Raw genomic sequence first — 27,284 nt, 5'->3', positions numbered from 1 at the left:
TAGATGACGCTCTGAAGCGGGAGAGACACGCCGGGGCTCGCAGCAAAAGGTGGAGACGCTATGTATCGCGCTGGGCATAGGCGAAGACGCAGATAAAGGCCGTCAGGGCAGACAACGAGGCGCTGCACGGCAAGAGGGCAATGGCACCGGCGACCAGAGGCCTACAATGCGCCCGGTGGAGCGATTTCTTGTTGAGCGAGCCACGAGCGATATGGGCAACTTTTTGTCTTGGGGGATCTGCCACTCGACGGCAGCGAGAGTATCACCTACATGGTGCTAGCATGCAGGTGACAAGAACGGGTATGGCTGCATGCACTAGTCCCTCCTGCCCTCAACAACAGGTGGCGTTCAGCTGTTCGAGGGTGTGGTTCGTTTGCAGCGCCCTCGTCCAAACTGCTCTGCGCAGCGCCATCACCATGTGCCTGTGTCCTGATCCCAGCGGTGCGCGCGCATGGGTCGCCTCTGCCGCCTCCGGTTGCGTCGGCACCCGTCACTTGGGCCCATGCAGCAGCCATTAGATGAGGAAGCGCGATAAGCACCCTGGAGAAACTCTAAATCCCTCCCTGCAACATCTGCCATCATAGCACATGGCGACTGACGGACCCTCTCTAGCACAAGCCCTTCCCCAGATTTACCCTCGCTGAGCGTCAGGTACTCGCTTTGCTTCTTCGTTCCCGCTTCGATATCGCTCCAGGGCTGCCATGTCCAATCTCGCGCTATCGCTGCGTCACTGGCGCGCCCCGTATCGTCATTGTTGGGCCGGCACACACAGCCATCGTGCCACGAGCGTCCGAGGGGGGGCAAACTGACGGCTGGCAACAATCCCATCCAGCGTCCTCGCGCCCTGCTGCCTCCCCCTCGCCATGCCACGATGGCGCTCCAGACCGCCTGCAGTCACCGGTAGATTATCAATCGTGACCTATCGTGAGATTGACCGGCCTCGTACGTGCACAGTCGCACGGCGGTGCATGCTGCAAAGGCCAGCGCAGATGAAGCCGAGTCTAGGCGCCGCCCGTCTCCTCAGCAATCATCGTGAAAGTCCTAATCCGGTAAGGCACGCAGCATCAATTTTCTGCACCGGGGCGCGCTTGAGCTTGGATGCATGACAAACGTGACTGCCTGTGCAGCGCGCCAAGGAGCTAGACCACCGGCTTCGCATCCTCACCTCTGCTGCGAATCTCATCTCACTCTGCTCGCCAACCATTGCCCCGGCCTCCCGCCTGTGCGAGTTGTTTCTTGCTCTATTACCCAATGCCGACCCGCACCAACGCTGCGAGGGACACGAATCCGAGCGGGACTGGTGCTCCACCACGCGCTCCGTCCAACAGCTATCGTGACTCGACGCTAAACATCTTCGCTCTGCTGCTTGCCTTCCGCATCGTCAACGCACTAACCCTGCGCTCCTTTTTCCAGCCCGACGAGTTCTTCCAGTCCCTCGAACCTGCATGGCAGCTTGCGTTTGGCCCCGCCAGCAATGCCTGGATCACCTGGGTAAATCCGCTTCAGAGTGCTCCAGTCTCCCCAGTCCGCTCACCGTGGCCAGGAATGGAGATCCCAATTGCGGTCGTCCCTGCATCCAGCGCTATTCGCTGCCGTCTATCGAGTCGCGGCACATGGTGCTGACCTCTGTGGCTTGACCTTGCCTGCTAAAGCCGAACTACTCCTAGCTGCCCCGAAAGTTACCCAAGCCGTCTCTGCAGCCTTGCTTGATTGCTACACATGGAAACTTGCGGAAAAAGTCTACGGTCGTGGCAGTCGCACTGCCCTTACTACTGTACGCGACCATCCCGCAAATTTAACACTGCAATCTCTGATATTTGATCCCACCTACTTCTAGCTTGCATTGTCTGTCTGCAGCCCGTGGCAGTGGTTCTGCGCGACCCGAACACTATCTAATTGTCTTGAGACTACCATCACTTCTGTCGCTATTTACTATTGGCCTTGGCAGGGTGCAGCAACAGCTAGCAAGGGTCAGACGCATATTGCACACCACGACCTCGGCTCCCTCTCAGAGTAAGTCGTGGAATCAAAACACCCTTTGTCTGCTCCGCCACCACTTTAGGCTCATGCTCGTGCAGGTTGCGCCTGTCACTGCTGTTGGCAGCGCTTGCGTGTATTCTCCGGCCCACCAATGCACTCATCTGGCTGTCCGTATCCATCCCAGCTCTATGGCAAGCCTCACATCGGCTGCGCTATGTGTTGGTCCGTGAGATCCTGATTTGCGGGTAAGCCTTCCCTCTCCTTGCATCCGCTGCACGTTTTTCGTCCCCATAGTGCAAGGCTCCATTGCCGGGCTCTGCGTTCTCTGCAGACTACCGTGCCCCGAGGTCACCAGACCATAAACCGACTGACGATGCTAGCTCCGCCGTCCTGGTATTGTCAGTCGCGACCGATCGGCTCTATTACAGGGTCTGGACTCTTCCGCCGCTTAGATTTCTCTATTTCAACATCGCTCAGTCGTTAGCCGTCTTCTACGGGAGGAACCGCGGCGACTACTATTTGACCGAAGGTTTGCCGTTGCTCCTCACGACATCTTTGCCATTTGCCGTTGTTGGCCTGTGGCAGTCGTTGAGGGGCTTAGAGCCACGTAGCCCAGCCAAAGGCGACAGCCCGGGTAATACAGCAGCTTCAGGTCAAGATACTGCGGCCAGTCAGATACTAAGCCGTCTGTCATGGACGGCGATCGTCATGACTACTACGCTGAGTTTGATATCGCACAAGGAAGTTCGCTTTCTGTACCCAATCCTACCCTTCCTTCACATCATCGCCGCCAGGCCGCTCAGCAAGTTTCTACCTCCTCGCGCTGCGCTATCGCACAAAGCAGTCGTTCTGTTCTTGCTTGCTGTAAACATCCTACTTGCAGGCTATGCCTCTCAAGTTCACCAGCGTGGAGTCATCGATGTACTCGCCCATCTCCGCCATGAACATGAAACGCGCAACAGCCTATTACACGTCCATGGCAATAGCGATAATAACGTCGCTGCTGTGACCAATACAACAGTCGGCTTCCTCATGCCCTGCCACTCCACACCCTGGCGCTCCCACATCATCTACCCTGAAATCTCCGCATGGGCTTTGACGTGTGAGCCACCCATCGACATACCGCTCTCGCAGCGCTCAACCTATCTCGACGAGGCGGATGAGTTCTACATCAAACCTGGCCCTGTAGCTTGGCTCCGAGCCAATATGGAAGATGTACAGACGATCAAGGCGAGTGGAAGTAGGTCTGGTCAGCATTGGATGCGCCAGGATCCAAAATTTAAACGCAAGTACCGGCGTGAGTGGCCGCAAAACCTTGTTTTCTTTGAGCAGTTGGAAGGGACGCTGAAGGAGTATCTTGAGGGCACTAGGTACCAGGAGTGTTGGAGGGGTTTCAACAGCCACTTCCATGATGACTCGAGGAGGACTGGTGATGTGGTTGTCTGGTGCTTGGATGGCGTGTGAGGCGCAGACTGCACTCTTGTATAACACTGTAGCAAAATCACTCTAGTAGTGACATTATCTGTGGATCATCTAGATAATGTGACTTCCCATCAGTGCTCCTTTACATACCACGCAAGACGTCATCTCATCTGATCCTCGTCATCGAAACACCGAGGTCAACTATCCATGCCATCCAAGTGTCTTCGACTTATCCCTTCCTCCCCACTGATCCCGGAAGCCGCGTCGCGACGATCTCCTGACAACGAAACACGACCAGTACCAAAACACGGAGCAGCAACTATCCCATAGCGAATTTGCGTAAACAGCCCAGAGATATTCCGAAACACGAAATCTGCACCACGAAATCCACACTCCATAGACAACACAGTCAACCATCCCGTCTAGTTCCCAACACAATGACCTCATCGACCCTGCAGATCCACGGCCCACAACCCAAAAACCACACCTGGGGCAAACACTGCCCTGGATCCCAGCAGACCGGATACCCGTCCCTGTACCTGACGATGATGATAGCTTGCCACAGACGTACACACCTGTAAGTCTAGAACACCACGATCGTCAGGGCAACGAAAACGGGTGTCGATCTGGACCTCAAAAGACGTTTTGGGTATGGAGAAGAAGAAGAAGCAATGTGATGATTAGTGCTGTGGCTAGGCGGGGACCCGAACCAGACCCTGACCCTTGAGCGGAAGGGAAGGGAAAAAGGAAGACCACTGGGCATATGCATCGTGTTTTTGGCACCCGGGGGGGAAGGTCGTTTGGGGAAAAGTAAGGTTATGAGGGGAAACGCAGGGCATGTCATACAAAGGAAAAAAGGTGAACAGGTCTAGAGCCTACATCGACGTTAGGTCACCTACTTTGCATGTTTCCCATGTTGAATGTAGGCTGCAGACCTGTTCAGTATGTTCCTAGCTGGACGTGGGGCTCGCAGGCTTCACGGCACCAAAAAAGATCGATGAAAAGTCTGGATTCAGTGACTGGAGCTCTCGTGTTGAACCACACAGTTTGAGATGTATTGTTTTTCGCGTAGTATGACATAGGGAATAGGTTCCTGATAAAACCGATGTTCTTTGTCGGCAGTTGACCCCCTTCTTCCGATAACAACAGGAACGAGTAATGTTCAAAAGTAAAAGCAACAGACCAACCCAATGCACAATGAAAGAAAACACATCTCGCTTGGAGACAGAGAAGCCATGTTCTAGACCCCAATTAAAAGTATTCCGAGTTCAACGCCATGATCCCAATGCCCGTTGTTGATGATATGCTTCTTGAGCCTGGAACGCCGCGCTGAAACCTCAACTGAGCCGGCACGTGATCCGGCATGCCCAAATGCTCCTTTTCGAACGCCTAAAAATGCAACATGACCCAAGGAAAATATCAAGCCAAAGCGACTGCCTTTGCGCTGGTGCTTGAGCTGACTGAAGCCGGGGGTGTGGGTGGTGCAATATCGATCGCAGGCGCAACCCAGCCCTCCTTGCGAGCAATCCACATGACCAAATTGAGGTCAAAATTCTCGAAAAAGACCTCATCGAGGAAGCGAGCCTTTGCGCCGGCGTAGGTATGGTATTCCTCGCGAACTGTCTCTGGGTCGACGCCGAGGATCCTCCGGAAGCAGGCGATGGTGCATCCTGTGCGGTGCTTGCCCTTATTGCAGTGGACGAGGATCGGGTGGTTGGTACGATCCATGATGAGGCGCAGAGCTCGTGACATTTCGCACGATTCGACGCGCACTTCGCCTTTGTTGGCTTTGACGTGAACGTGGAAGTGCTGTATACCAGCCTCGTTCATGAAGTTTTGATACTCGGGCGAGAGTGGCTCAGGAACCAGGGTGAGGATGGTCTTGATTCCGGCTTCCTTAAGGTATTCGTAGTTCTCCTCTTTAGGATAGCTGCTACGATAGACGCACCCAGGGAGAACTGTGCCGTAGTTTGATGGAGGAGTGAGTGACTGTAGGCGTTCGGGTGCCGAACGGATGGAGACGGCCGGTGTGAGAGTGCCGTAAGACTCGGCTGTGCAGGTGATGGAACACTGGTGACCCTGAGGGTCTACGACAACCTTTAGGTCCTCGTGCGTAGTCTCGCCAGCGTGCTGAATGAGCCCGTCGCTTGCAGAGAGTCCGAGAGAGGCGACGAACTCCCTGATTCTTTCGAATACGCTTTCCTGAGCGTTCTGATCCTGGTTGGCGGACGTCGCGGAATCTCCGTTTGATGAAGACATGTTGAAGCGCTGCGGAGCTTCGGGTTCGAATTTGAAGGAGGGTATCAAAGGTATAGGTGAAAGCTCAGCTAGTGTTGTACTCGGACGATTTGTCCTGTGCCCTTCACAGCGCGGATTTTTGGATGCGGAGGTGCTTGGTGGTAGGCCTTGTCGAGTGCTCTTGTGTGCGTTGAGGGTTTGAAAGTCTGAGTTGGGAGGATGCTCGAAGACAAGAGACACGGGGGCAGAAGCCGACGCGGGCAGCCTATAATTTATTAGCCAAATGCTCGTACGTTAGGAGGATAGCTCCGAATTCGCGAACTATGGGTTGTCGCCGCTGTCACCCACGGATCCGGCGGTCGCGTCGAGCGCGCGGCGAATGGAAGGGCATGCTTTGAAAATGCAGCAGTTCACACAGCGTTGGTGACAGTGCAGCTTCCAAGGTTGCATGAAAGAGTGAAACTTACTTCGCTGTTACCGGCTGGTTACAGGACACATCTTGCGAGCGTCTTGCGGTGATGCAAAGAGGCGTTGATGTTCATTGTGAGTGAGTGAGGTAGGTATGGTGTACTGTGGGCGGAGTGGTGTGCGCAGTAGACGGATATTTGTGTGGTGATGGCTCGGGGCGGTAGCGAAGGATGTCAGCCGTAATTCGCGGGGAGAGAGAAGTAGTGGATTATAATGAAGGCTGGTGTTGTGGAAGAAATCGGGCGGGTCGCCCTAGCGCGCCTTTCACTGGTCCGAGCCAGATGCGTCGGAATCAATCCGCTGGCTTGGACCGCCGGTTCCAGGGTCCGCCAAGCGCCGTACGTCACTTGCCGCACCTTCCCAGCGGTACTTTGGCTATGCAGGAACGCAGAGCATATAATTCATCGACAGCAATCTGTGGGCTGTGTGCTAGTTCAGTCTTCTGGTACCAGCAAACAGCGCGCGGACCCCGCACCAGTCTTGTCGTGCCTTGCCAAATGACGGCAAGCACAGAGCAAGCGCCAGTAGCACCTGGGCAGTGGGCAAGCTTCGCTAGATTCGCTTCTGTTCCAAGGCGAACCGCCCCGCTGCATGGCTCCGACCTGGGCGGCGCGTCTCAACACTGTCTCGCTCCCGTGCCTCAGCGACAGGCTTGATACTTTACAGCGCCGTTGATCTCGTCATCGCTCCACTCGCAACCTACGGAGCGGTGGGTCTCTAGTGCTTGGGTGAACCACGACGTGTTCGCCAGAACCGCGCGGAAGAATCGGCACAGAAGAGACGCCAATAACACAGTAAGCGCATCAAAGCATTACTGTAGACGGCAAATGCCAGTAGGCGAAGCTTATGGGCTGTGTTCGTTCCCAGAGCAAACCGACTATCCGAATACAACGATATCATACTTCGCCTTTGCCCAGCTTCTATGCCATCATCCAGGCAATATTCATAGCCGTTCATCCCGAGTTCTCCTGCTGTCCGAGTCTTGTGGCCGTTTCTACATCATTGCAACCACGTGGCCAGGGCCTGGACGCTCTGTGGAACTTAGCAGAAAGTATCTCGAAATCTCTATGACGACTCCGCGACATTCCGTAGACATCAGCGTATTCGAAGGGGTCAACTGCAGACCGCAGTCGGAGGTCGCGGCACGATTTCGTGAAATTTCTCTGAGTTGAACATTTCAAAGTTCCATCGCACCACTTTCACGTGAAGACTCTCGTGATCGGCAGCTAACCATGATAGGCTAAGACTCATTTCCCCAGAGTCTGTGCTGACCTGCTGGACCTCGGTCACTCCACTGAATACAGTAAACATCGTGACATTTCTCACATCCTCAGCGTATCCCAGTAGTCCCACGTTCTCCAATTGAGCATGGAGCCTCCACGCTCGACATCCCGATCGCGTCGCTCCTACCCGAACCTCCACAATCTCTCCATAGCCCCGCTCAGCGCCAAATACCCTCTCGATGCATCCGTACCACCTTCGCCCGACGAGCAAGGCACGCGCACCCCTCGGACGTCGTACATCGCGCAAAAGTCTGCACCTACAACGCCAGGTGTTTTAAGCCTGAGCCAAAGCCGCAGCAGTTCACGGCAGCGCCCGAAGAAAGCATACGCATACGACAGCTACTTCGTCAATCCCCGTGCCGAAGTTCGCGATGTCGGCGACATTCCAAAAGCAAAGAGTACCAGTGTTCTACACCCCGGCGTCAGCTTTGCCGACGAAGTGCTCGGAGTAGATGATGGGAAAAAGAGACATCATTCGAGGAAAGGCACAGCGCCTCTACCGCTGCACTCACCACTCGTAAAGCATCACACCAAAGAGTCAAATGAAGAGTGGCTACACCGCGCTGGCTTGGCAATTGCTGGAGAGACGAGGGATAGCAAGGGACAGGGTTGGCTTGTGAGACGAGAGAGCTCCACCAGTCTAGTCGGACAAGGTGATGAGTACGAGAAACGCTCTTCACATGATGACAGGCCCATGGCTCTACTCTCTGGCGAACATGTCGGTGACGCGGACTTTCCTGTGTTCTTCTCTCCGCGCATGTCCAGGGTGGGGAGTCGTATCCCCAGTCGCGTAGGCTCCCGAGTACCCAGCGCACGACAAAGTCGAAGGGGCAGTAGGGTAGGGAGTCGAGCCGATCTCATGATGTCTGCTGGATCGAAACCGCAGTCAGGAAGAGCCAGCTTCGAGATCTCTGAGCTAGACGAACGCTTCATTGAGCCTGACTTCATCGAAGCAGACGAAGAAAGCGATGGCGACGAGGAAGAAGTCGCTCGTTTGGCGCGCGAACGCGGGTTCGGGCTTGGAGGTTGGATGGATCGTCTCATCGGATGGACACTGTTCTCTGTTGACGAGGATAGAGAAGCGTCTGATGAGGATGATGCGGAAGATGATAGGAGCTTGCGACTAGACAATCTTACAACGGAGGAGCTGAAGTTACGCCGCGAAGTCGAAGCCAAGCGACGTAAACTTGAACGAGAAGCCATCATTGCTGCGTCTGCTCTGCGGAGACAAGAAGGCGATGCGACAACTACAGATACAGAGAGCCGCCCAACAACCGGGGACTCACAACGTTTGACAGCCAACGAAGAGGTCGGCGGTTGGCAAGATGCTGCGTGGCTACTGAGCGTTGCTTCGAAAGCTTTGTTCTGACCACAGTAATCAAAAAGTCAACATTATACGCAAACTACTGAACTCAGCAGTCATACCAGCGATTGGGTTCACCCATAATTGCAACTTGCTGCTACAATATACTAGTTTACAGCGCTGATTAGGTCACCCCATCAGCGCTTATATTTTCGGCGCTCACTGCTTTCCAATTACTTCCTGACCTTCTCTATCTCGCTATGTTCTACTGCATCCTCAAACCCAAATCTACCTCACCTTGCCCATCCGACATACTAGGCGGTCTATCCTCCTTCTTCGTACCCCAATCACTCTCCGTATCTCCCAGCACAAGCTCCAGTGTCCACCCTTGCGTGAAGAACTCGTGTCCAATCCAGTTCTTTGTGTACACCTCGCCATTCAACTTAGCACTCTGGATGTAAATGTTCTTGTACATCTTGTCGAAATTGGTGTTACGAATAGTAGCAGTAGCATTCGTGAGCTTGTTAGCTATGGAAACAGTGGGGAAGAAAGGGGGTATGATGAAGTAGACGTTTTGGCCCGGATTTGGAAATAAGCCAAGCATGCTGAAGAGTGCAAAAGATGCCATGCTCCCCGAGTCGTCGTTGCCTGGAAGGCCGCCCGGTGTAGCGTTAAAACGTGACGGGATGTCTACATCTGATGTCAGCGAACGCATTCAAACTGGACACTTCCTTGATATCTAGTGCGGCAAGACTTACAGTAATGTGCCCTCTCTGCACTCAATCCAGGTCTTCCTGCAAAATGAGATAGATACACTGTCAGGAAGACTGGCTCGTTTCCTATGTCCGCTAAGCCGCTGGTATGGAAGAAATCCAGTCTGCGCACAAACGTCTCGTCGCCCCCCAGTAGCTCGATGAGTTTGCCAATATCATGCGGGACGAAGAATATGTACTCCCACACACTACTCTCGAATGTCTCGGACGGATTCGACGTCAGTGAGCAAAAGTCGGTCAAAGGACTGCAGGCAATGGGGTCTTGGTAGCCCCATGTTCCGTTTAAGTTCCTGGGTTGGAAGAAGCCCGTGAAGCCAGTATCTGTACCGTTGATTGAGGAGGTCTGGTCGGATTTGAAGAGGTTCCGCCAGTTTGTTGCGCGAGAGAAGTACTTTTCCGTCGTGTTTTTACCGAGGCCTTTTGCCAGAGTAGCGAGGTTAAAGTCGTTGTAAGCGTATTCCAGAGATCGCGATATACTTCTGGAGTTTGTACCAAAGCCGTAAGGGTCAAAGTCCGACACTGGGATATAGTTTAGCGATTTCCAACTTGTCAGGCCGCCACGTCCCTCTTGACTCCATTCCAGTGGCTCGTTCTCGGCGTCATTGACGATGGCTTCATAGGCGAGTTCCCAGTCTATGCCTGTGATGTTCTTGACGTACGCATCGACTAGGACGTTATCGGCGTTGGAGCCGCCCTGTGTCCAGCCTTTGCAGGTGCTCATCATGCAGTCCGGCAGCCATCCACGATGCTTATACGTATCAAGAAGACTTCGCACTAGACTGGACATTATAGAAGGCTCCAGTACAGTAAGGAAAGGAAGTTGCACGCGCCACATATCCCAGAGACAGTAGAAGCTGTCAAAGTACGGCTCATCGCTCTGCCAGTGCGGGTTCTCACCCGTGTAGTTCTGAGGAGATATCATCGTACGGTAAACAGCGCTCCAGAAGCTGGTCTGTATGCTCTCGTCCACTTCTCCAGTTTCGATGGTAATCGGAGCGAGCTTCTCACGCCAGGCTTCCTCGGCTGACGTGACAAGTCCGTCGAAGTCAAAAGTGGGCCCCGGGATTTCCCTCTCCGCATTTTGACAGGCTTGATTAGTACTGATGAAGCTCAATCCCATCCTTGCTAGCACCGGCCCTGAGAGTGGGCCGTTCAATCGGATGAATCCACCAGCTTGCACGTAGAACAAGTTGAAGCCGCGCGTCACGTAAAGTTCTTTTGGCTGCTCGCCGGCTCTGTCGTTGACCCATACTCCAGAGTCTTTGACAGTTCCTCCAGAAACATCGAGGCAAAAGTATGCCATATAAGACCCCGCGCCGAAGCTTGGTAGGAAAGTAGCATTCCCCCTCATCCTACCTGACTGTTGGCCGGCTTCGGCCTCGATGGTAATAGAAGCGTTTTGCCGACTCGCCCATAAGTCTGTCAGATCAAGCATGATGAGAGGATCGTTGCTTCCATTTCCATTAGATGCTGTGGAGAAGTTGAAGCGAAAGAGCGCAGCATGTTCTGAAACGGCCATATCAGCATGTATGCCGTTTTCCAGTGTTACTCCAAAGTAGCCGGGTCGTGCTTCGATTGAATCGTTTCGATAAGGAGTTGCGCGTGCTGTGATTGGAAACTTGCACGTGTTGATGTCATCGCCTGAGCACAACTGCGGAAAGATGGGGAAGTTGCCTAAGCTTGGATTTCCTCCTGTTCCGGAGTCATGTAAAGCTGAGAAGCCGGTGATGTTGCTGCCGTCCGTGGAAAAACCCCCGGTATTCGCACCATCCACATCCGCGACGGCTGCAAGGTTTTAGCAGTAAGCTATCAATGTTGCGCTCCTGTAGCAGACCTTTTGCCATGCCGTATGGTAATGTTGCGCCTGCGAAGACGTTTCCCCCATCTCTACTACCGATCAATGGGTCGACCCATTGTAAAGGATCGAAGTCGGCGGTCTGCTGCGCCAGGGTTCCTACTGTCGTCGACAGCGCTGCAAGCTGGGTAAAGGTCCAGACATAACGGCATAGCCTTTCCATTTTGAAAAACCGGCTCGATTCTGGTGCCTGTGAAGTTGTACCGGAATTATCGAGGCGCGTATTACTGCGGATGATTGGATTGGTCGCTTCGTAGACAGGTCGATGAATTCAAATTACGTAGACAGGTCGATGGCACGTGTGATTGCGTCTACGGTTAAGATAGGGAGGACTGGTCACTCATCGAACGCAACTCAAGCAAGAATGATCGATCAAGCGTGCGAGCAGCGACTCTATTAAGTCCTACCAAGTACCACATGGCGAGTTGACTTGCGTCGGGGTGATCGCAGCTCAACACTGTCCTAGTGGGGTTTATTGCGGGGTAAAGCAACCGACCGTCTGGTACTGCAACCTTAACTGCAGCGTAGGTAGCATCTAATGATCAGTGTGAATGCCTTCGAAGCGCGAGCGACAGGACATGAAGTTGAAGGTCTGAGTCCACGTTCAGCCTTGCACAGCTATCTCGCCGTAGCGTCTCGTCTTGTCGCAGGCCAAGATCGCGCCCAGTCCTGCCTACCCCACAACCGGCTTCTTGTGCTGCTGTGGAACATGTGACCCTGCCGCAAAACCTTATGCAGCGGTACGGAAAGCGCGAAGGGATTCCGGTGGTCATGCATCGAACCAAGGCCATTGACCCGAAATGGAACCACCGACAGAGGGAAGATCGTCCCGATCGATAGGTATGCCTTGTGCAGCACTTACGCAGTGCCGGATATCCACGAAGTTTAGGTGCTTACTGTGGGCTGTTCTGTTCGATGATTGGCATGGATCCCCACGATCGGAGTGCTGGCCTCGCACGGGTACACGACCCGGCCAGTTGGAGATCTCATGGGAAGAACAGGCGCACGTGTGCCTTCCATTAAGACTGGCTCTCCCAACTTTCCTTTCCCGTGAGAGTTCCAAGCCCATAACCCACGCACCCTCAATAATGGAGCACAGTTTGGAGCCTAATCTCACCCATCGTTCCGCTCCAGATTTCTGCCGCGTATGATTTGCACCGTCTCGGATCGGTCCTGCAATACGGCGACGTCGTGGTCATTATCCACGTTTGCTGTGAGGGTGACGTGAGTCTGCGCAGTCTCCCATCCAGTAAAGATAAGCGCCTCGTGAGTTCCCGGTGCATCGCATCGCCAGCCGTGTGCTACTTTGAACGTGTGGTTGCCTCGGAGCTGTTGCGCATAGCTTGTGACAGCCCTTTCAAGATTCTCGACGCACTCTTCCTTGAAACGAAGTCTCTCCATTGCCAAGACGGGTGCCTCTAAAGGAAGCAAATGCAGACCATCTATTTCCACATGGACAGTCCAACAAAATTGGAGCATATCTTCTTGGGGGCCGAGAACCTCGTCCCGCGCTGGAGATTCTAGGAACTTCAAGTGTGCTTCCAAATTTGGCCATATGCCCAAAATATAGATCAACTTGGGGTCCTCGATGCAGTTGTAAAACTGTGAGCTCGTACGCAGTTTCTCTCGCACAGCTGACAGATTCTCAAGTAATGCTGGATCGTCGGCGGCAACATTCCTGAGACGCAATTGGGTTATTTCGAGAACCGCCATGCTTCACCAGAATTGTGAAGAACGGAGAACTCGTATCGTGGACTAGAATAGTGCTGTAGAGGATGTGTATGAACACAGTGGTGATGATGGACGGGGAGAACCTGGAACACGGCCAGACGGTGACTGGGGTAAGTTAGCGCCTTGGCATTCCACCCCTACGCCGCGCAGCGATTGAGATTGAGGCCAGTCAGCGGCTGCTTCGACACTCTCGCTGCCTGAACATCATCTGTGCCTGGTACGCCTCGCAGGCTTGAGACGGTAATGTTACGCGAAATATCCCAGCCTCGGTCGATCGAAGGGATCCTATTGGTGTTTACGGAAACTTCGCATGACCTCGCAGTGCGCCCATCGACCACCGTGGCCACGACGTTACATCACAGCATTCTCTGAAATAGTTGCATGCAAGTACAACTATTATTAAAGAGCTTTCTGGTACATGGGCTCTTGGTGAGTCAAAGGCGACGCCATGTGCACTTCTGCGCCCTTCCAGCAACCCATCTTCTGGACGCCGCCAGTGTCAAGGCAACCTATCGGCGCACATCTTCCTCTTGGCGATGCTTGTCGCTATCTCGTAATGCAGAAATAGCCTGTCAAACAGCTGCAGGCAACAGTGAAAGCTAGACGTCCCATGCTATCGTTGGTTCGTGATGCATCGACGTCATTGCGACAGAGCCGGCATCACCGGAATGTGCTTGGGATCATCTCGAGGAAGGTATGTCACGATTATGAGTTGGACTCGCAAAGTAGGCCTGAAGCGGTTGCAAGGCATCGATGCTCTGCCGGTTGATGCATATCAGCAGCACAGCCCTTAGGACCACCAGGCGCCCTCCAACGGTATGGCTGCATACCGGTGAGCTGGCTAGTAACCGGAGACATCTAGAGCTTCACCATGCTAAACCGTTTTGGGGACTTTGATTATCAGAGCCCTAGGCGAAACCGCGATCCTATTAGTTGGCCGTTTGTTTTACAGTATAGTGCTGTAAGCCCGCCACGGTTCAGCCGTAAACCTGGCGTCCCCTGATTAACGGACCACCCACACCCGCGGGGTCGCTTCATACTTCCCGCTCTCGGCCCCCAAAGCTGTGCAGTCCACATCTTTAGAGACACAGGATACCGGATACAGCAGAGTATATATCGCCACAGGGGAAGCGAACCCGCAGGTCGCAGAATCCTTCTCATACTTCTGATATCAATGTCGTCTCCACAGGATCACGGTACTGCTGTCGAAAGCTCTTCGAGTGACTCACCGACTTTGTCGGATAGTGGAATTGGGAGTGCGCCACCGATGCCTCGCAGACCAATTCCAAGGAAAGGACACACCAAATCCCGCCGCGGTTGTTTCAACTGCAAGAAAAGGTACTCTAACGATGTTCAGGCGTTTTTAATGCTCAAGTATCCTAATCAGAGCATAGAAGGATCAAATGTAACGAGAGACATCCTGAGTGCCACCATTGCACCAAGGCGGGATTGCAGTGCGAGTATCCAGCAAACATCATCCAAGCAATGCAACGTTGTCCTACTTCACCGCACCCTCAAGAGGGAGGCAATCTGGGATCGACGCCAGGCGTCTTCGTAAGTGTGCTAAGAGCATACTCTGAATTATATAGCAGCTTACGATCATAGTCCATGGCAGACATGCGTTTATTTCATCATTTTCTCATCACGGCCTACCCGCATCTCCCGGTCGGAGCCGACAAGATCTGGATCACGTCGATTCCCGGCTTTGCACATAACGTATGTATCTCCATCAGAGCCCGGAAAACATGGAAGAAGCTTGTTGGCTATGCAAAACCGTAAAAAGGGGTGCTAACTATTGTAGTACGAGTATCTTATGCATTCCATCTTGGCGCTGGCTGCGTCACATCTGGACGCTGTAACGCATTCGGGTGTTGCAGAACAAGCCATACAGCACCGAATCCTCGCGGTCAAATCGCTCAACGAAGCGCTCTCAGTACCCCCAACGACCGCCTGCGAGCGAGACGCGAGAATGGCTGCGGCTTTGGTACTTGCTTTCCAATCAAGTCACCTGCAGGACGGCATGGCAGAATTCATGACAATGGTCCGTGGATGCAACCTGATTGCAGGCAACAACATGATGTTCATCGCAGACTCAGTCTTCAACGTATGTACAGCGATCTGTGCACGAAATTGAAGACTCACACTGACCCCCTCTAGGCATTCTGCGCGGATTCCCATCTTGAGAGAATGCAGAAGCGGATCGGAACATCGAGGGTGAGCTGCTTCAACCGCGAAGATCTCGACATGGCATCATTATCCCTCGACCTTGTCCACACCTTGAACATGTCCGACTGTGAGCGGTCATACTGGGAGTTGCTAGTTTGCACCATCACCCATGCGTATGACCGCCCACCAGAGACATATCAAACCTTTGTTATGCTCTACAACACACCATCCAAGTGGACACATGATGAGTTCCAGGCCTTCATCGATCCCAACAACAGCGTTGCGCAGATTTTACTGGCTCATTTCATCGCGGTCCAAGCTATCCTCACGCCTATCCTCTACCTCGAAAGAGTGGGCTTTGAGGGTGTGCATGCCCCCACTGCCGTGCTCAGCTGGATCGAAGGAATATACTGGAATATACCGTGTCGCATGAGGCATCATGTGGAGTGGCCCAGACAAGTGTCGCGGTATCCTTATAGTCGGTTCATGGGACAGAAGGAAGTAGAATATTGCGATGTAAATCCTCTTCTCATTTGACATCGTCGGCAAGTTACACTTTTATTGGACTCTTTTTGTTTCGCACTATCGAGCCCGTGTATTACTTACGAACAACGGCCTTTATGTACTACTAAGATACCCGCGATCGCTTTGTAGCTTCTACTCGCAATTCATTTCACTTTATCACAAGTCTACATTCTCATTGAACATGCAGACATCTTCGTTACCAAGACCTGGATAACACATCTGCTTTCCGGCATACTTCCGACCTACACAATCCTTCGCAAGACTTTCACAACACCTTCCCCTTTTCTAAACACTATCTACAAACCTCACAAACATCTTCATCCTCCATCGTCATATGCTCATGATACTCTCTCTGCTCACACATCTCAAAAAACGCATGACCAATACCAATCCTCGCATATCTATCCATAACCGCCTTCCAAAACGCAGTTGGAATCTTCTCCGCCGTCTCATCTTCCAAGTGCATACCAGCGGTCGCGTTATGAACTTCCCCCGGTCTGTATTTATCGCAGTGATAGTCCACGAGTAGACGCCTCAAGCGGTCGGAGGCTTCGGTGTGAGAATGAAGCTTTGTATACGCGAAGATGACGGTTGGGTAGTACGGGGTTATTCCCTCTGTGAATGCCTTGTCGACGAAGGCGTTCCCTACAGCTTCTGCGAATAAGGGGATCAGGTATTGACCTCCAAATTCCAGGCATTGGGCTACGAGCAGGCAATCCCATTCGGAGGGTTGTGGTAGTTTTCGTTCGTACATCCATTCGACGAAGATGTCGAAGACTTCAAGCTCTACCTTTTCGAGACATATTTGAGTACCGCGCGTTAGGTGTAGTTTGAAGACGGTGGAATAGTGCGAGAGATAGTCGGAGTGGAGCAGGTATGCCTTTTGTTCGGTTCCAATCTGGACTAAGACAGTACCATATTTGCCTTGGCGTGCGATTTTACTATAGTCAAAGTTAATCGGCCGTTCATGATTGTAGATATGAAAGTTTCGTTACCTCATCCGGGGTGGCTGTATGTCTGCCTCTGCAGGACGCTTCAGGGACTGTGACTGTGGCGGTTGATTGGCGGAGGTCATGACGACGATCTTTGACCTGTTGTAGGCAAAGGGTCAGGATGCAGGATTTGTAGTGTATGTTAAGAGCAAGGGAATGAAATCTTAATTTATTGCTATAAAATTTGCGTGCGTTCGCTGCGCAATAATGTTGGACCACTGGCTAACCAAGGTATCTTTGGCTTGGGACCAGATTATGAGTCTGAGGATTGCGATCTCTCTCATTTGATGAGGAGTACCTCTGCGCATGTAGTAGTTATGTATTTTGGGAGTCGTGAGTGGCTTGTCTCGCTCTGCGTCACCGCAGTACCATGGATGGGACCAGATTATGAGAAGTTCGGCCAATACGAAAGCTGTGGTTTGTATTCGCGAGTAGTATAATAATACACGAAATTATTTTGTACGGTCCTCGAAGCGTTTGCGTCATGTGCTCTTACGATATCGTTGCTGTGTAGTTCCCAAAAGAATGTAGTGCAGTATACCAGGCCTGTGTACCGTGCCTCGACCAAAATCGGACCCCATCTGCCATCACACCCATCCAGTACTCCACCAAATCACTGCGACATACTTCCAAACCATTTCCTCATCAAGCTCTTCCTCCCCTTCTTCAACTCATCAACCTCCTCTTCCACGACGACAACCTCCTCCAGCCTGCCCACCCACTTTGCAGGCCCCCGCTCTCTGACAGCTCTTTCCTGTGCTCTGAGCCAATAGTCCTGCTCCATATTACGATCATTACAAGCATTCGTATACCACTCATGCCACTCCTGATGATCCCAACCGCACCTGCTCCCCCACTTCTCTTTAACCTTCTTCGCAAAGCCTTCAACCTCCGTCTGCGCGCACGCCGAGCAAAGCGTCTCCTGCGGCAAGAACGAAGTGCCAGAAAACGGTGTGCGGTAGTAAATGTAATGGTTCGAGTAAGGTGTGTAATACGCCTTGCAGTGGCTCGACGTACAAGGACGGAGCGTGTACCTCCAATCCCATACTTCTTCCTGAACCCCAGGTTTCCCACTCGCATGATTGCTTTTGGCGTTTAGGGGCACGGGAGGGGCGCCCAACACTCTTTGCTTGTGCTCGCGGACTAGTGCGGCGTCTTTGCTTCTGCGGTCGCGGCGGAAGGCCTCTTTGAAGATTTCGAACTCGGAGGCTATGACGTTGAGGGTCTTGCGGCCGGCGCTCTGGCGTAATGTCTCGTAGGCTTGCTTGCAGGCTGTGTTGGCTTCTTTCATCTCTTGGCTGGCGTGGCGCGGGCAGTAGCCGTGAAGACGAGTCAGGTCGTATGGGCCCTGGGGGAGGTAGTAGTTTGATCCTGTGTGGGCAGGTGTGTAGTGCAGGGTGCATGAGGGATACAAGCAAGGTATGTAGTGGTCGAGAGGGTTGTATTGCCCTGGCGGAGGACTACAGGGGGACAACGGTGCCGAGGCTGCTGGGACAGATTGTGTGGATATTCGTGATCCGGCGGACAAGGCGGACTGGTAGGAAACTACTCGGGATCTTGAGCTTAGAGTTGGCGGTTTGTAGTTGGCCGGTAGTGGTATGCCGGTCCATCTCGCATCCGATTCTTGGTTTGAAGTTGACTTGATCGTGAGGCTGCTCACACGCTTCCTCATGACTTTGAAAGATCCACTTCGAGACATGGGAAGAGAGTCGGGGCGGTGCAGACCTGGCGACTTTGGCGTTCCCCATGCTTGAAAATTATCGATCTGATCCATCAGAGTTGTGGTCGGGCTGACAAACGAGGGTATGTGATGGTATTGGGCCTTCTTCGATGAGTTTGGTATTCTGTTGATCAGAGGTTCTGGTAGCTGTATAGTCTTTGGTCTTGCTCTCGGCCAGGTTTTTGCTTTGGCCAACGGATCTGGTTCTGCGAAGCGTACCGCAGGTGGTGAAGACCTCCTGCTAGATGCCATAGTCACCGCGTCGGAAGATTTGAGACTAGGCTTCAGGCTCGATCGTTGAGGCCTTGGTGGCGTAGATGCTGATGTTGAATTAGACTGGTCACTGAAAGATGACTGAGAGGAACGCGGCGTCGAACTGCCACTGGAAGCCGCATCGGCGGAAGGCATATTAGGAGGCATTAGGTTGGTTGTTGTTAGAGTACCGGTAGTGACTGTTGGAGAGCGACTTGTCGAAGTGCTGGCCGGAGAAAATTGGCTGAATATCGAGTTTTGTGTACCCTTTGATTGCTGTGTCGGTCGCATAGTGTTGGTCCCTGGATGTAGAACCTGAGACATGACGGGCGGGGATGATGCCGGTAAACTGCCGAATCCAGCCTGGCTTTCAGGGCTCATCGATGAAACAAAAGGAGATCCAACGGACGTGCGTGGTCCAGCAGGAAAACGGTCGTCCGTCTCTGAACTGGCCAGAGAAAAAAGTGGATTGATGATGCGTGCGGGTGACGAAGGCTCAACCAAAAAGCAAACTTGAGGACGAGTGCCGACCAAGCCAAGGACAATGCAGCTTGCGTCGAGGCATCTGCATCATCTAAAAGTACTCTGTATATCGGAAAGCAAACAAGAATGAGAGGCACAGCATATGGGGGCGGAAAGGCCATGTGTATGCGGCCTGGTTACCCACACCGAGAGACGCCGCACAACGCATCGCCCCTAAAGCACCGAAGACTCCCTAGCCGTAGCAACTTCCTGCAGAGCCAGGCCAGGATTCGTTCATCGAAGTATCTCAAGCTGTTGGATTCGAAGACTTATGCATAAGGTCTGCAGTGTCAAGAGGCGCAGTTCAGTGCCAGTCAGCCTCGCGAACACCAAGTCGCAACGTGATTGGCACCGTCACACGTGGGCCGGCCCCCGCATAGTGGAAGGTAGCTTTAGAAAAACCATAAAGTTCACGTGGGTCGATAGGAGAGTGACCAGGTGCAGAAGACACTTGGCGTTGGTCTATGCAATCTATTCGTACGACAGGTTGTCGCACATGTATGGTACATCTAGTCCGAGACTCTGCCGATCGCCCCCAAATGGTAACAAAATATGGTACAGGGCCGTTTGGCACCGATCTGGTGACCTGTCTATAGCTTGGGTTTGGGCTGTTCTTGCTTGAGCATAGCTTCGGCAACAAGACGTCGCTGGATCTTTCCTGTTGCAGTCTTCGGCCTATAAGTGCGCAGTCAGTGCATGATTCATCTGCAATGTTATCGTCCACGTACATGATATCGGTGAAGAAAATCTGCAGTTTGTTAAACTATGTTCCACATATGTGTGTTTAATTGGGTATTTACATACCTTCTTGGGCAGCTTGAACTTAGCGACGCGATCCGTTAGCCATGTCTTCAATTCACCTGCGGTCAGAGCTTGGCCCTCTTTGACCACGATCGCAAGACCGACGTCTTGGCCATACATCTCGTCTTCAATTGCGAAGCTGACAGCTTCAGATACAGCGGGATGCTGCGCAATCACGTTGTCGAGCTCAATAGGACTGATCTTTTCACCACCCTTGTTGATGAGCTCCTTGATACGGCCGGTAATGATAACATATCCCTCGGCATCCAGCTTGCCCTGGTCTCCAGTGCGGAAGAAGCCATCCTGGGTGAAGGATGTAGCATTGGCAGCTGGGTTGTTGAGGTATCCCTTGGTAACGTTTTCACCACGAATGCAGATTTCAGCTTCTTTCCCTTGCGGCACCTCTTTGCCAGCTTCGTCGAGGATCTTGACTTCGACACCCTGACCGAGCCCCACACTGCCAGGCTTACGCTGGTTCGGGGGGAGGGGATTACTGGTCATCTGATGGGCCGCCTCAGTCATAGCGTATGCCTCCAATACCGGAGCACCGAACGCCTTCTCGAGTTCATGGAATGTTTTGGGCGAGAGTGGACTGGAGCAGGATCGGATGAAGCGGATGTTGGGCATGGGGCTTGGAAGAGGGCTCTTGAGCAAGATCTGATGAATCGTCGGAACAGCCGTGTACCAGTTTGCCTTGTGCTCATTGAAGTCTTTCCAGAAGTCTGAGGCGGAGAACTTGGGCGGCACAATGACTGAGCCTCCTGAAGCCAGGGGTGCGAGGAAGCCAGCAAGCAGGCCGTGAACGTGGAAGAGAGGCATAACCAGCATGGTACGATCCTTGGGCGTCAGCTCGTAGGTTGCCTGGATGTTCTTCATCGTCCGCAGCAAGTTACGGTGCGTCAGAGGTACGGCCTTGGGGCGTCCAGTGGTACCGCTCGTGTGCAGCACAAGAGCGACATCGTCTGGCTGCGCGGACTGGACGGACGCGGTTTTACCCGCAAGCTTTCCAGCCTCTTTGACGTCCAGGACGACCTCGGTGCCATTGTAGTAGCATTCTGCGATGGCGGCATTGTATTTCCGTGCTGCGCGGACAGCTGCCGCGTCTTGCGCAAATGCACCCTTTGGTACCAATGCGATCGCTGAGCTCAGGTCGTCGATGTAGAATTCGAATTCGGACTGTTTGTACGCCGGGTTGAGGGGCGCTGCGATTGCCCTCTGCCACGAGGCAGCGATGAAGGAGACGATGAACTCGTACGTGTTGGGCAGCGCGATGGACACAGCGGCCTCGGCAGAAACGCCGACCTTTGCCAGCTGCTGTTGGAAAGCCTTGACATCGGCGGCAAGCTTCTTGTACGAGACAGTCAGGGCAGGGCTACCGGGCACGATGACGGCGGTCGAGCTCGAGTCCTTGGAGAAGGCGTGTTCGAGAGTGGTTGGGGCCATGGCGATGGATTACTAGATAGGAGATCTGATGGTCGCGATTAGAGGAACACTGCTATGCGCGGGCTTCCTGGGCGATGGTACCTTTATGCTTCTATGACGCGCAATGAAATCTACAGTTGATAAGAAACACCAGAGCCTGCTCAGGTATATTCGGAGATGTGGAAATGACTTATCACGGATAAGGATTTGGATGACAGCATGGTAACAGGCGTTCCTGCATGCCCGCGCAATGCGGCTAACTCTTAGCGTGGAGGGTGCGCCGAACGCCGGCACGCGGGCTGGGGCTCTTGGCGGCAGTTGACATCGCGCCTGCCACTCCATCACCCTCACAACCAACCCACTGCCGTAGTCGAATCTCACCGTCGCCGCCTCATTGTTCAATCTTGCATCCGCAAGACAGCTGCTAATCTCTGCATTCTTAGACTTGTAGCTCAGCCCGTCGCCGCTCACGAGTGACGTGCGCCAGTCGCATTTGCCATTGTTCAGCGCCGCACTTGCGCGTATATCGATATCAACATGGCAGACCAGCCGCCGCAGAAGGCGCAAGGCCTGCCCAACCCATATGGTCTTCCCAACCCCTACGCCCAGAAAGGCCTTCCGAATCCGTATGCCTCGGCCACCATCTCCGCTGCGCCTGTCAAGTACACAGAGGAACAGGCCAAGGCCGAGCAGCTGAAGAAACCTGGTATCTAACTGAACTGCTCCATACTATTGCCTTGAACTACGACTCATTTGATTGTCTAGCTTTCCATAACCCTCACCAAATCAAGCGTCCCCAGGCCAAGAAGGCTGTCCCGACTGTCAAGAGGGCCACCATGCCTGTGGCTGCCCCGCTCTCTTCGTCAGTTCCTGGACCCGCCAATCCTCAGCAGCATGGCATCGACTACTACCGAAGCACCGCAGAGGACGATGCCTCCATTCTGGAAGAGCGCAGGATGCGCGCGTATGAGGAGAAGCAGAAGAAGAAGGAGCAGAAGAAGTTCACCAAGATGTACGGACTTCATGAGCCTCTGGCCGCTCACAAGCCCGACAAGCCGTCCAACTTGCTAGCTTACAAGGCGCAAGGTGGTTACCGACGCAAGAAGGAAGGTTTCACTGCCTTCTTGCGTGGAGCTGCCGCTCAGCACAAGTCTCGCGATGGCAGTGAGGAAGCCAGTGGCACCCCGTCGGCGTCTTCGTCTAGCTCAACCCCTGCTTCAGTTGCTACCAAGCCTTCTTTCGCTCCACCTGCATACTACGACGACAACTCTGCGGCGCCCTCGTCCGACCCGTCAGGAGAAGATGCTTATGCCCGTCGCATGCGTCTGTCGCAGCAGCAGTCTGACGCCGTGCCGCCGCCACCCCCGTCGGTCACAGATGACTATGTACCTCCGCCTCCGCCCCCGCCAGCTGGTTCACCACCAGCTCCGCCGAGCTATCAGGGTGCTACCATCTCTGCGCCTCCAGTCCGATACGCGGCCGCCACTATATCTGCGCCTCCAGTCCGGTACGAGCGTCCTGACGTCCAGATGGAAGATGCAGACAACGAGCCCGCCCATGAAGAACGCCCAGCCAAACGCGCCAAGATCAGCAAGGCCGAAGCTATGATGAACAAAATGGGTTACAAGAAGGGTCAAGGTCTTGGCAAGAACAACGATGGCGTCGTTACCCATCTGGAAGTCAAGAAGCGCAGGGTTCCTCAGGGCGCAGGCAATCTCGACGCCAACGGCAGAGTCCAGTCTCAACAGGTCTGGGATGTTAGTGGCGGTATGCGTATCCAGAAAGACGAGCCCAGCAAGTTCGGCGACAAATCAAGTGTCGTAGTCACATGGGGTTGCGTCGACGGTGTAGACTGGGACGCCAACGCCGAGCGCAACGACGGCGGTATCCGACAAGACATGGGCGAGGCATTCGGCAAAAAGGTAAGGCTCAAGCCGTTGCCGTCAAGGTACACATGCTAACAGAATTCAGTTCGGTGGCGACGTCGAGCGTATCCAACTGGACGAGAGCAACAAGGATGGCGTAGTCTACATCCAGTTCAACTCCCCGATGGCCGCCCTTAACGCCGTGAACCGCTTCGACGAAGGATGGGAGTTCAGAGGCAGGAAGATCCGCGCCCAGTACTACGACGAGCGCAAGTTCCACTCTGGCATCTACGACTACTAGAAGCCACTGCTCTGATCAGTGTCGGCCTGTCGAATTCGCGTGTCCTAGTTTTTAGCCTTCGAAGGGTCGTTGGAGTATTCCATTGGTGTGATGGACAGAAATGACGGCAGGGAGGATATCAGAGGTTGGAGCATGTGGCACCGCTGGTGTGGATCTGGATACGCTTGAAGGGCAGATGTGTATGACTATATGGATTGGGGAGGGGTCTCGTGCTCATCTCTTTAAGAGATTAGAGCTTTGAGTATCTTCCTGGTTGCTTTACAAGAAGCATTATACTAGGATATGCCTGGCCTCAGCTCATGGTGTATCACCATGACATATGAAGTCCGTATTCACAACACAAGGTCTGCAAACATGTGATGTTTAGATTTCCCCACTCGAAACTTGACAAGCATATCCGATGATAAAATCTCTTAAGGCAGCAAACGGGATATCGTTATCGTATCGTCTAAAAGGAGCTACGCCGCAGTCTCTGCACTCCTACTCGTACAGAAGTATAACATGTCCCCCCCAATCTAATATCAGACTCCAAGATTCGCCCGCAACTAACCCATGTCTCTAATGCGAGGTACGCCCGACTCCAAGGTATATATGCTTCTTCGTCCACTTCTCAATCACTCTTTTACTCGCCGCCGTCCCTCCAGCGCTAGCTGCTTAAGCATTCCCAGGCTTCTCATCGGTGTCGATATGCCAGACAACGTAGTTGGGCAATCCGTATACGCCGTAGCCTGCGCGCTTGGCCATCTTGGCAAAGCCTTCTGTCTCGGCTTGGTTTTCGAAGGGGTAGCAAGGGAAGTTTACGCCGGAGCGGTGGACGTCTGCTTTTACGATGATGTTTACGCCGCCGATGCCGTCGAGGGGTATTTCTTCGTCTTTGTCGGCGCGCCAGTCGCCCATTGTGGCCATGTACTTGCGGTTTGTGGGGTATTGCTTGTAACCTGTGGGTGTGTGAGCTGATGTCGAGGGAGGAAATGTGGAGGGCAGGGAAAGTACCTTCCGCGAGGACAATGTCTTTGTCGAGCGTGGAGGCAAGCTTTAGGCCTTCAGGGGATTCTTGCCAGGAGTTGTAATCGACTGGGTCTTGTTAGTGGGGATCGCGGAATCGAGTGGGGTCAAGACTCACAGCGCCCTTCGATGTCGACCATCTTGCCATTCTCCTCCTTGTACCTGTGGAACCAGATGTCTGTGTGCTGTTAGTGCGAATCTTTAGGGCCTACATCCGCAAGACGTACTAGGAACGAGGACATCCCGATCATGCGCCACAAAGTCCTCGATGATCTTGGACGGACTGTCGACGATGTCTACATCCCTCCAGTATACCCAGCTGTGCTCTGGTTTCAAGGCAGTGTAAAGTAGGTAGTTCCTGGCCTTACCCAGCGCCTTTCTCCGTGGACCTTGTGCCTCAAAACTGTGTCTATCCTCTACGCTTTGCGAGAGCGTGACACCGAAATCTTTCTCAACAATCATGGTCGACCTGAAAGCTACTTCGGGGTTGTTTTGGACCCTTTCCAATTCCTTTGCCAATGCTGCCATGGTATCGTCCGTTGTGTCGCCAACCAGAAACGCCAGATCGATCAGCTCGTGGGGATAAGTGAGTGATGTGAGAAGGTCGAAGTGTTTCGCGAGGTAGTATGAGGCATCGCGGAGCGGAGTGAGGATCAGAACACGCTCCTTGTTCTTGGCTGCGTCAATGGTCGAAGTGACGCCGTTCAGATCGACGTGCTGGATTTCGGTGGCGTTGACCTCTATTGGTTTGTGGTGGTTGAATATCACGGGGGTGTTTAAGTGCGCGTGCCAGTCTTCGTTCTCGTTCGCTGTCATGTGCATTGGGGGTTTCGAGGGGCCGAAGCAGTAGAACCTGGGACAGTATGATTAGCGATTGCTCCATGTAACACATTGTGAGACGTGGCATACCTCTGCATCTCCCCAGCTGCTGACCCCATGGACCGCCATAGCAGCACAATTGCTGTGACCAAACCAATGGAGATGAGGAAGCGTGGGTTCCGTACTGTGCTTATGACCTGTCTTGATCGTGGCAGGCGGGCTTTGGCAGCCTTCCACGAGTATCCTTTGCCCGCAAGCATGTTGAGTCGGTAGGATCCCGCGTGTTCCTTCTCCACCTCTTCCCCTCTGGCCTGTGATATGCGTATCGATGAGCTACGCGCTCGGACGCTATCGGTATTGCTGGTTTCCCTCTGTGAATGGAGCGGCGGCGATTGCGACTGTGGCCTCTCCAGTTTGGCGGTTGAGAGCGCCCGGGCGCGCGACGTTTGGGGTGTGGACTAAATGTTGCTGGTGACGTCGCAGCGAGGTCGGGGGGAAGCAGCGGCGGAAGCGACAGACGGTAATGACTAGTGAAAGCAGGGTCCTGACTTGCTGCACAGTGGGACACACGAGGGAAGCGACGAAAGGGGTGAACGACAGGCGCAATTGCGTTGCAGAAGCAATTCGTTCAGTACAGATTACCGTTGAGCGCGACGAGCATGCGAATGACGCTAAGTGCAGATCAATCGCGATAGTGCCGCTGATGACGACGCCTCGGAAATATGATAGACGGTAATTCTCTCATAATTCACCGGAGACCACAACGAAGTGCCAATGTTACAAGGTCAGCCTAGAACGTTGCTCAATATACTTGTTCCGTAGCGATTGGGCCCTGCGTGCGTGCCTTCCATTTTCTTGGGTAACCGCACGTGAAAGCATGTGCTGGGAACACCAAACCGGCGGCGCCCCCGGCTCCTAACAAAGAAGCTGCGTGGTACAGAATGTCGTGCATGGGACATGTCTGCGATATGTACGAGAGAAGCTCACTCGTTTACCCACATCATCTATTATACGAACTTAGTGACTGCGGCCCGCACTTTAGAGCCCGCTCTCCGTCTTACCACCCATAACTGAAGGGATGCCTGAACTAGGTATTCGAGACATGAAAGCCTCGTCTTAGATATTCAAGAGCCGAAATAGAGTTCAGGTATAAACGACAATGCGGTATGGAATATTCTACTTGGAATGCATGGACGTCGTTGCAGGTGCGCTGCCAACTAGCGGCGCAAGACAGTCTCAGAAGGTATGGGATCAAGTTATGCGGGAAGATGGATTGAGCTGAGCTCCTGTACCACATTCGACAGAAGCCCTAGCTGTTCTTCGAGCGCTTGCCCTTGCACTTGTCAGTTAATTTTGGCAACACTATGACATGATCGATGTCCGTCGCGTCAATAAGGTCAAAGCTCATGCGCCAATACCCACCACTGTTGGCGTTTCATCCTCCTTTTGAGAAACACTGTGAAGGCTTGATGAGACGACATGGACAGACATGACACATTTGAAAGCTCCGTTCGGCGAAAAGCAAAGTTCAAGTCATAGGCGGTGAGGCTCGCAAACCTTGGAAGGCCTCAATGCGTGACGTAGGATTTCCAGACAAGCACATGGTAATTTCAACACATCACAAGAAAACGCAGAGCAGATTTAAGAAAGACTGTATGCCACTATCCCAAATAAAGCAACTCCTCCTGCAATTCTGCACACCGTGTCGCGGGGCAGACATATATGTACTGCGAATTAACAGGCTGCTCGACCCTCGTAGCCAAATGATACATTCAATTGTTACATGCTGAACCATGAAACCGTGCCCGATGCCCCTTCAGTCCTCAAATGCTGAACTCCTG

General features: G+C 53.3%; 10 protein-coding genes across 10 annotated transcripts; 4 read left to right on the top strand and 6 right to left on the bottom strand.

The window, feature by feature from the left end:
• Positions 1-1,251: 1,251 nt before the first annotated feature.
• Positions 1,252-3,444, top strand: J4E85_010691 (uncharacterized protein; the record flags this gene model as incomplete). The annotated part of the gene is made up of 5 exons (XM_051474897.1): positions 1,252-1,491; positions 1,544-1,774; positions 1,838-1,970; positions 2,212-2,225; positions 2,275-3,444. 5 exons carry the CDS (start codon positions 1,252-1,254, stop codon positions 3,442-3,444), a joined length of 1,788 nt encoding a protein of 595 aa, XP_051321339.1.
• A 1,377-nt stretch (positions 3,445-4,821) lies between these two features.
• Positions 4,822-5,661, bottom strand: J4E85_010690 (uncharacterized protein; the record flags this gene model as incomplete). Its single annotated transcript, XM_051474896.1, has 1 exon — positions 4,822-5,661. One exon carries the CDS (start codon positions 5,659-5,661, stop codon positions 4,822-4,824), a length of 840 nt encoding a protein of 279 aa, XP_051321338.1.
• A 1,815-nt stretch (positions 5,662-7,476) lies between these two features.
• Positions 7,477-8,760, top strand: J4E85_010689 (uncharacterized protein; the record flags this gene model as incomplete). The annotated part of the gene is made up of 1 exon (XM_051474895.1): positions 7,477-8,760. One exon carries the CDS (start codon positions 7,477-7,479, stop codon positions 8,758-8,760), a length of 1,284 nt encoding a protein of 427 aa, XP_051321337.1.
• Positions 8,761-8,959: 199 nt separating this feature from the next.
• On the bottom strand, positions 8,960-11,485 carry J4E85_010688 (uncharacterized protein; the record flags this gene model as incomplete). The annotated part of the gene is made up of 3 exons (XM_051474894.1): positions 8,960-9,384; positions 9,453-11,252; positions 11,302-11,485. The coding sequence occupies 3 exons, from the start codon at positions 11,483-11,485 to the stop codon at positions 8,960-8,962; spliced, it is 2,409 nt and encodes an 802-aa protein (XP_051321336.1).
• A 950-nt stretch (positions 11,486-12,435) lies between these two features.
• Positions 12,436-13,035, bottom strand: J4E85_010687 (uncharacterized protein; the record flags this gene model as incomplete). The annotated part of the gene is made up of 2 exons (XM_051474893.1): positions 12,436-12,924; positions 12,955-13,035. The coding sequence occupies 2 exons, from the start codon at positions 13,033-13,035 to the stop codon at positions 12,436-12,438; spliced, it is 570 nt and encodes a 189-aa protein (XP_051321335.1).
• A 1,635-nt stretch (positions 13,036-14,670) lies between these two features.
• On the top strand, positions 14,671-15,756 carry J4E85_010686 (uncharacterized protein; the record flags this gene model as incomplete). The annotated part of the gene is made up of 3 exons (XM_051474892.1): positions 14,671-14,769; positions 14,855-15,157; positions 15,211-15,756. 3 exons carry the CDS (start codon positions 14,671-14,673, stop codon positions 15,754-15,756), a joined length of 948 nt encoding a protein of 315 aa, XP_051321334.1.
• A 1,593-nt stretch (positions 15,757-17,349) lies between these two features.
• Positions 17,350-18,027, bottom strand: J4E85_010685 (uncharacterized protein; the record flags this gene model as incomplete). Its single annotated transcript, XM_051474891.1, has 1 exon — positions 17,350-18,027. One exon carries the CDS (start codon positions 18,025-18,027, stop codon positions 17,350-17,352), a length of 678 nt encoding a protein of 225 aa, XP_051321333.1.
• A 1,793-nt stretch (positions 18,028-19,820) lies between these two features.
• J4E85_010684 (uncharacterized protein) lies at positions 19,821-21,474 on the bottom strand (the record flags this gene model as incomplete). The annotated part of the gene is made up of 3 exons (XM_051474890.1): positions 19,821-19,905; positions 19,959-19,978; positions 20,035-21,474. 3 exons carry the CDS (start codon positions 21,472-21,474, stop codon positions 19,821-19,823), a joined length of 1,545 nt encoding a protein of 514 aa, XP_051321332.1.
• A 516-nt stretch (positions 21,475-21,990) lies between these two features.
• Positions 21,991-23,619, top strand: J4E85_010683 (uncharacterized protein; the record flags this gene model as incomplete). Its single annotated transcript, XM_051474889.1, has 3 exons — positions 21,991-22,159; positions 22,219-23,375; positions 23,425-23,619. The coding sequence occupies 3 exons, from the start codon at positions 21,991-21,993 to the stop codon at positions 23,617-23,619; spliced, it is 1,521 nt and encodes a 506-aa protein (XP_051321331.1).
• Positions 23,620-24,273: 654 nt separating this feature from the next.
• On the bottom strand, positions 24,274-25,703 carry J4E85_010682 (uncharacterized protein; the record flags this gene model as incomplete). Its single annotated transcript, XM_051474888.1, has 5 exons — positions 24,274-24,557; positions 24,613-24,693; positions 24,743-24,802; positions 24,852-25,477; positions 25,534-25,703. 5 exons carry the CDS (start codon positions 25,701-25,703, stop codon positions 24,274-24,276), a joined length of 1,221 nt encoding a protein of 406 aa, XP_051321330.1.
• Positions 25,704-27,284: the final 1,581 nt, after the last annotated feature.

The sequence above is a fragment of the Alternaria conjuncta genome, assembly GCF_024043145.1.
Source record: "Alternaria conjuncta strain BMP 0040 chromosome Unknown scaffold_25, whole genome shotgun sequence".
NCBI lineage: Eukaryota > Fungi > Ascomycota > Dothideomycetes > Pleosporales > Pleosporaceae > Alternaria > Alternaria conjuncta.
Note: the sequence above shows the minus strand (reverse complement) of the source record. Positions and strands in the feature narration are given on the sequence as shown.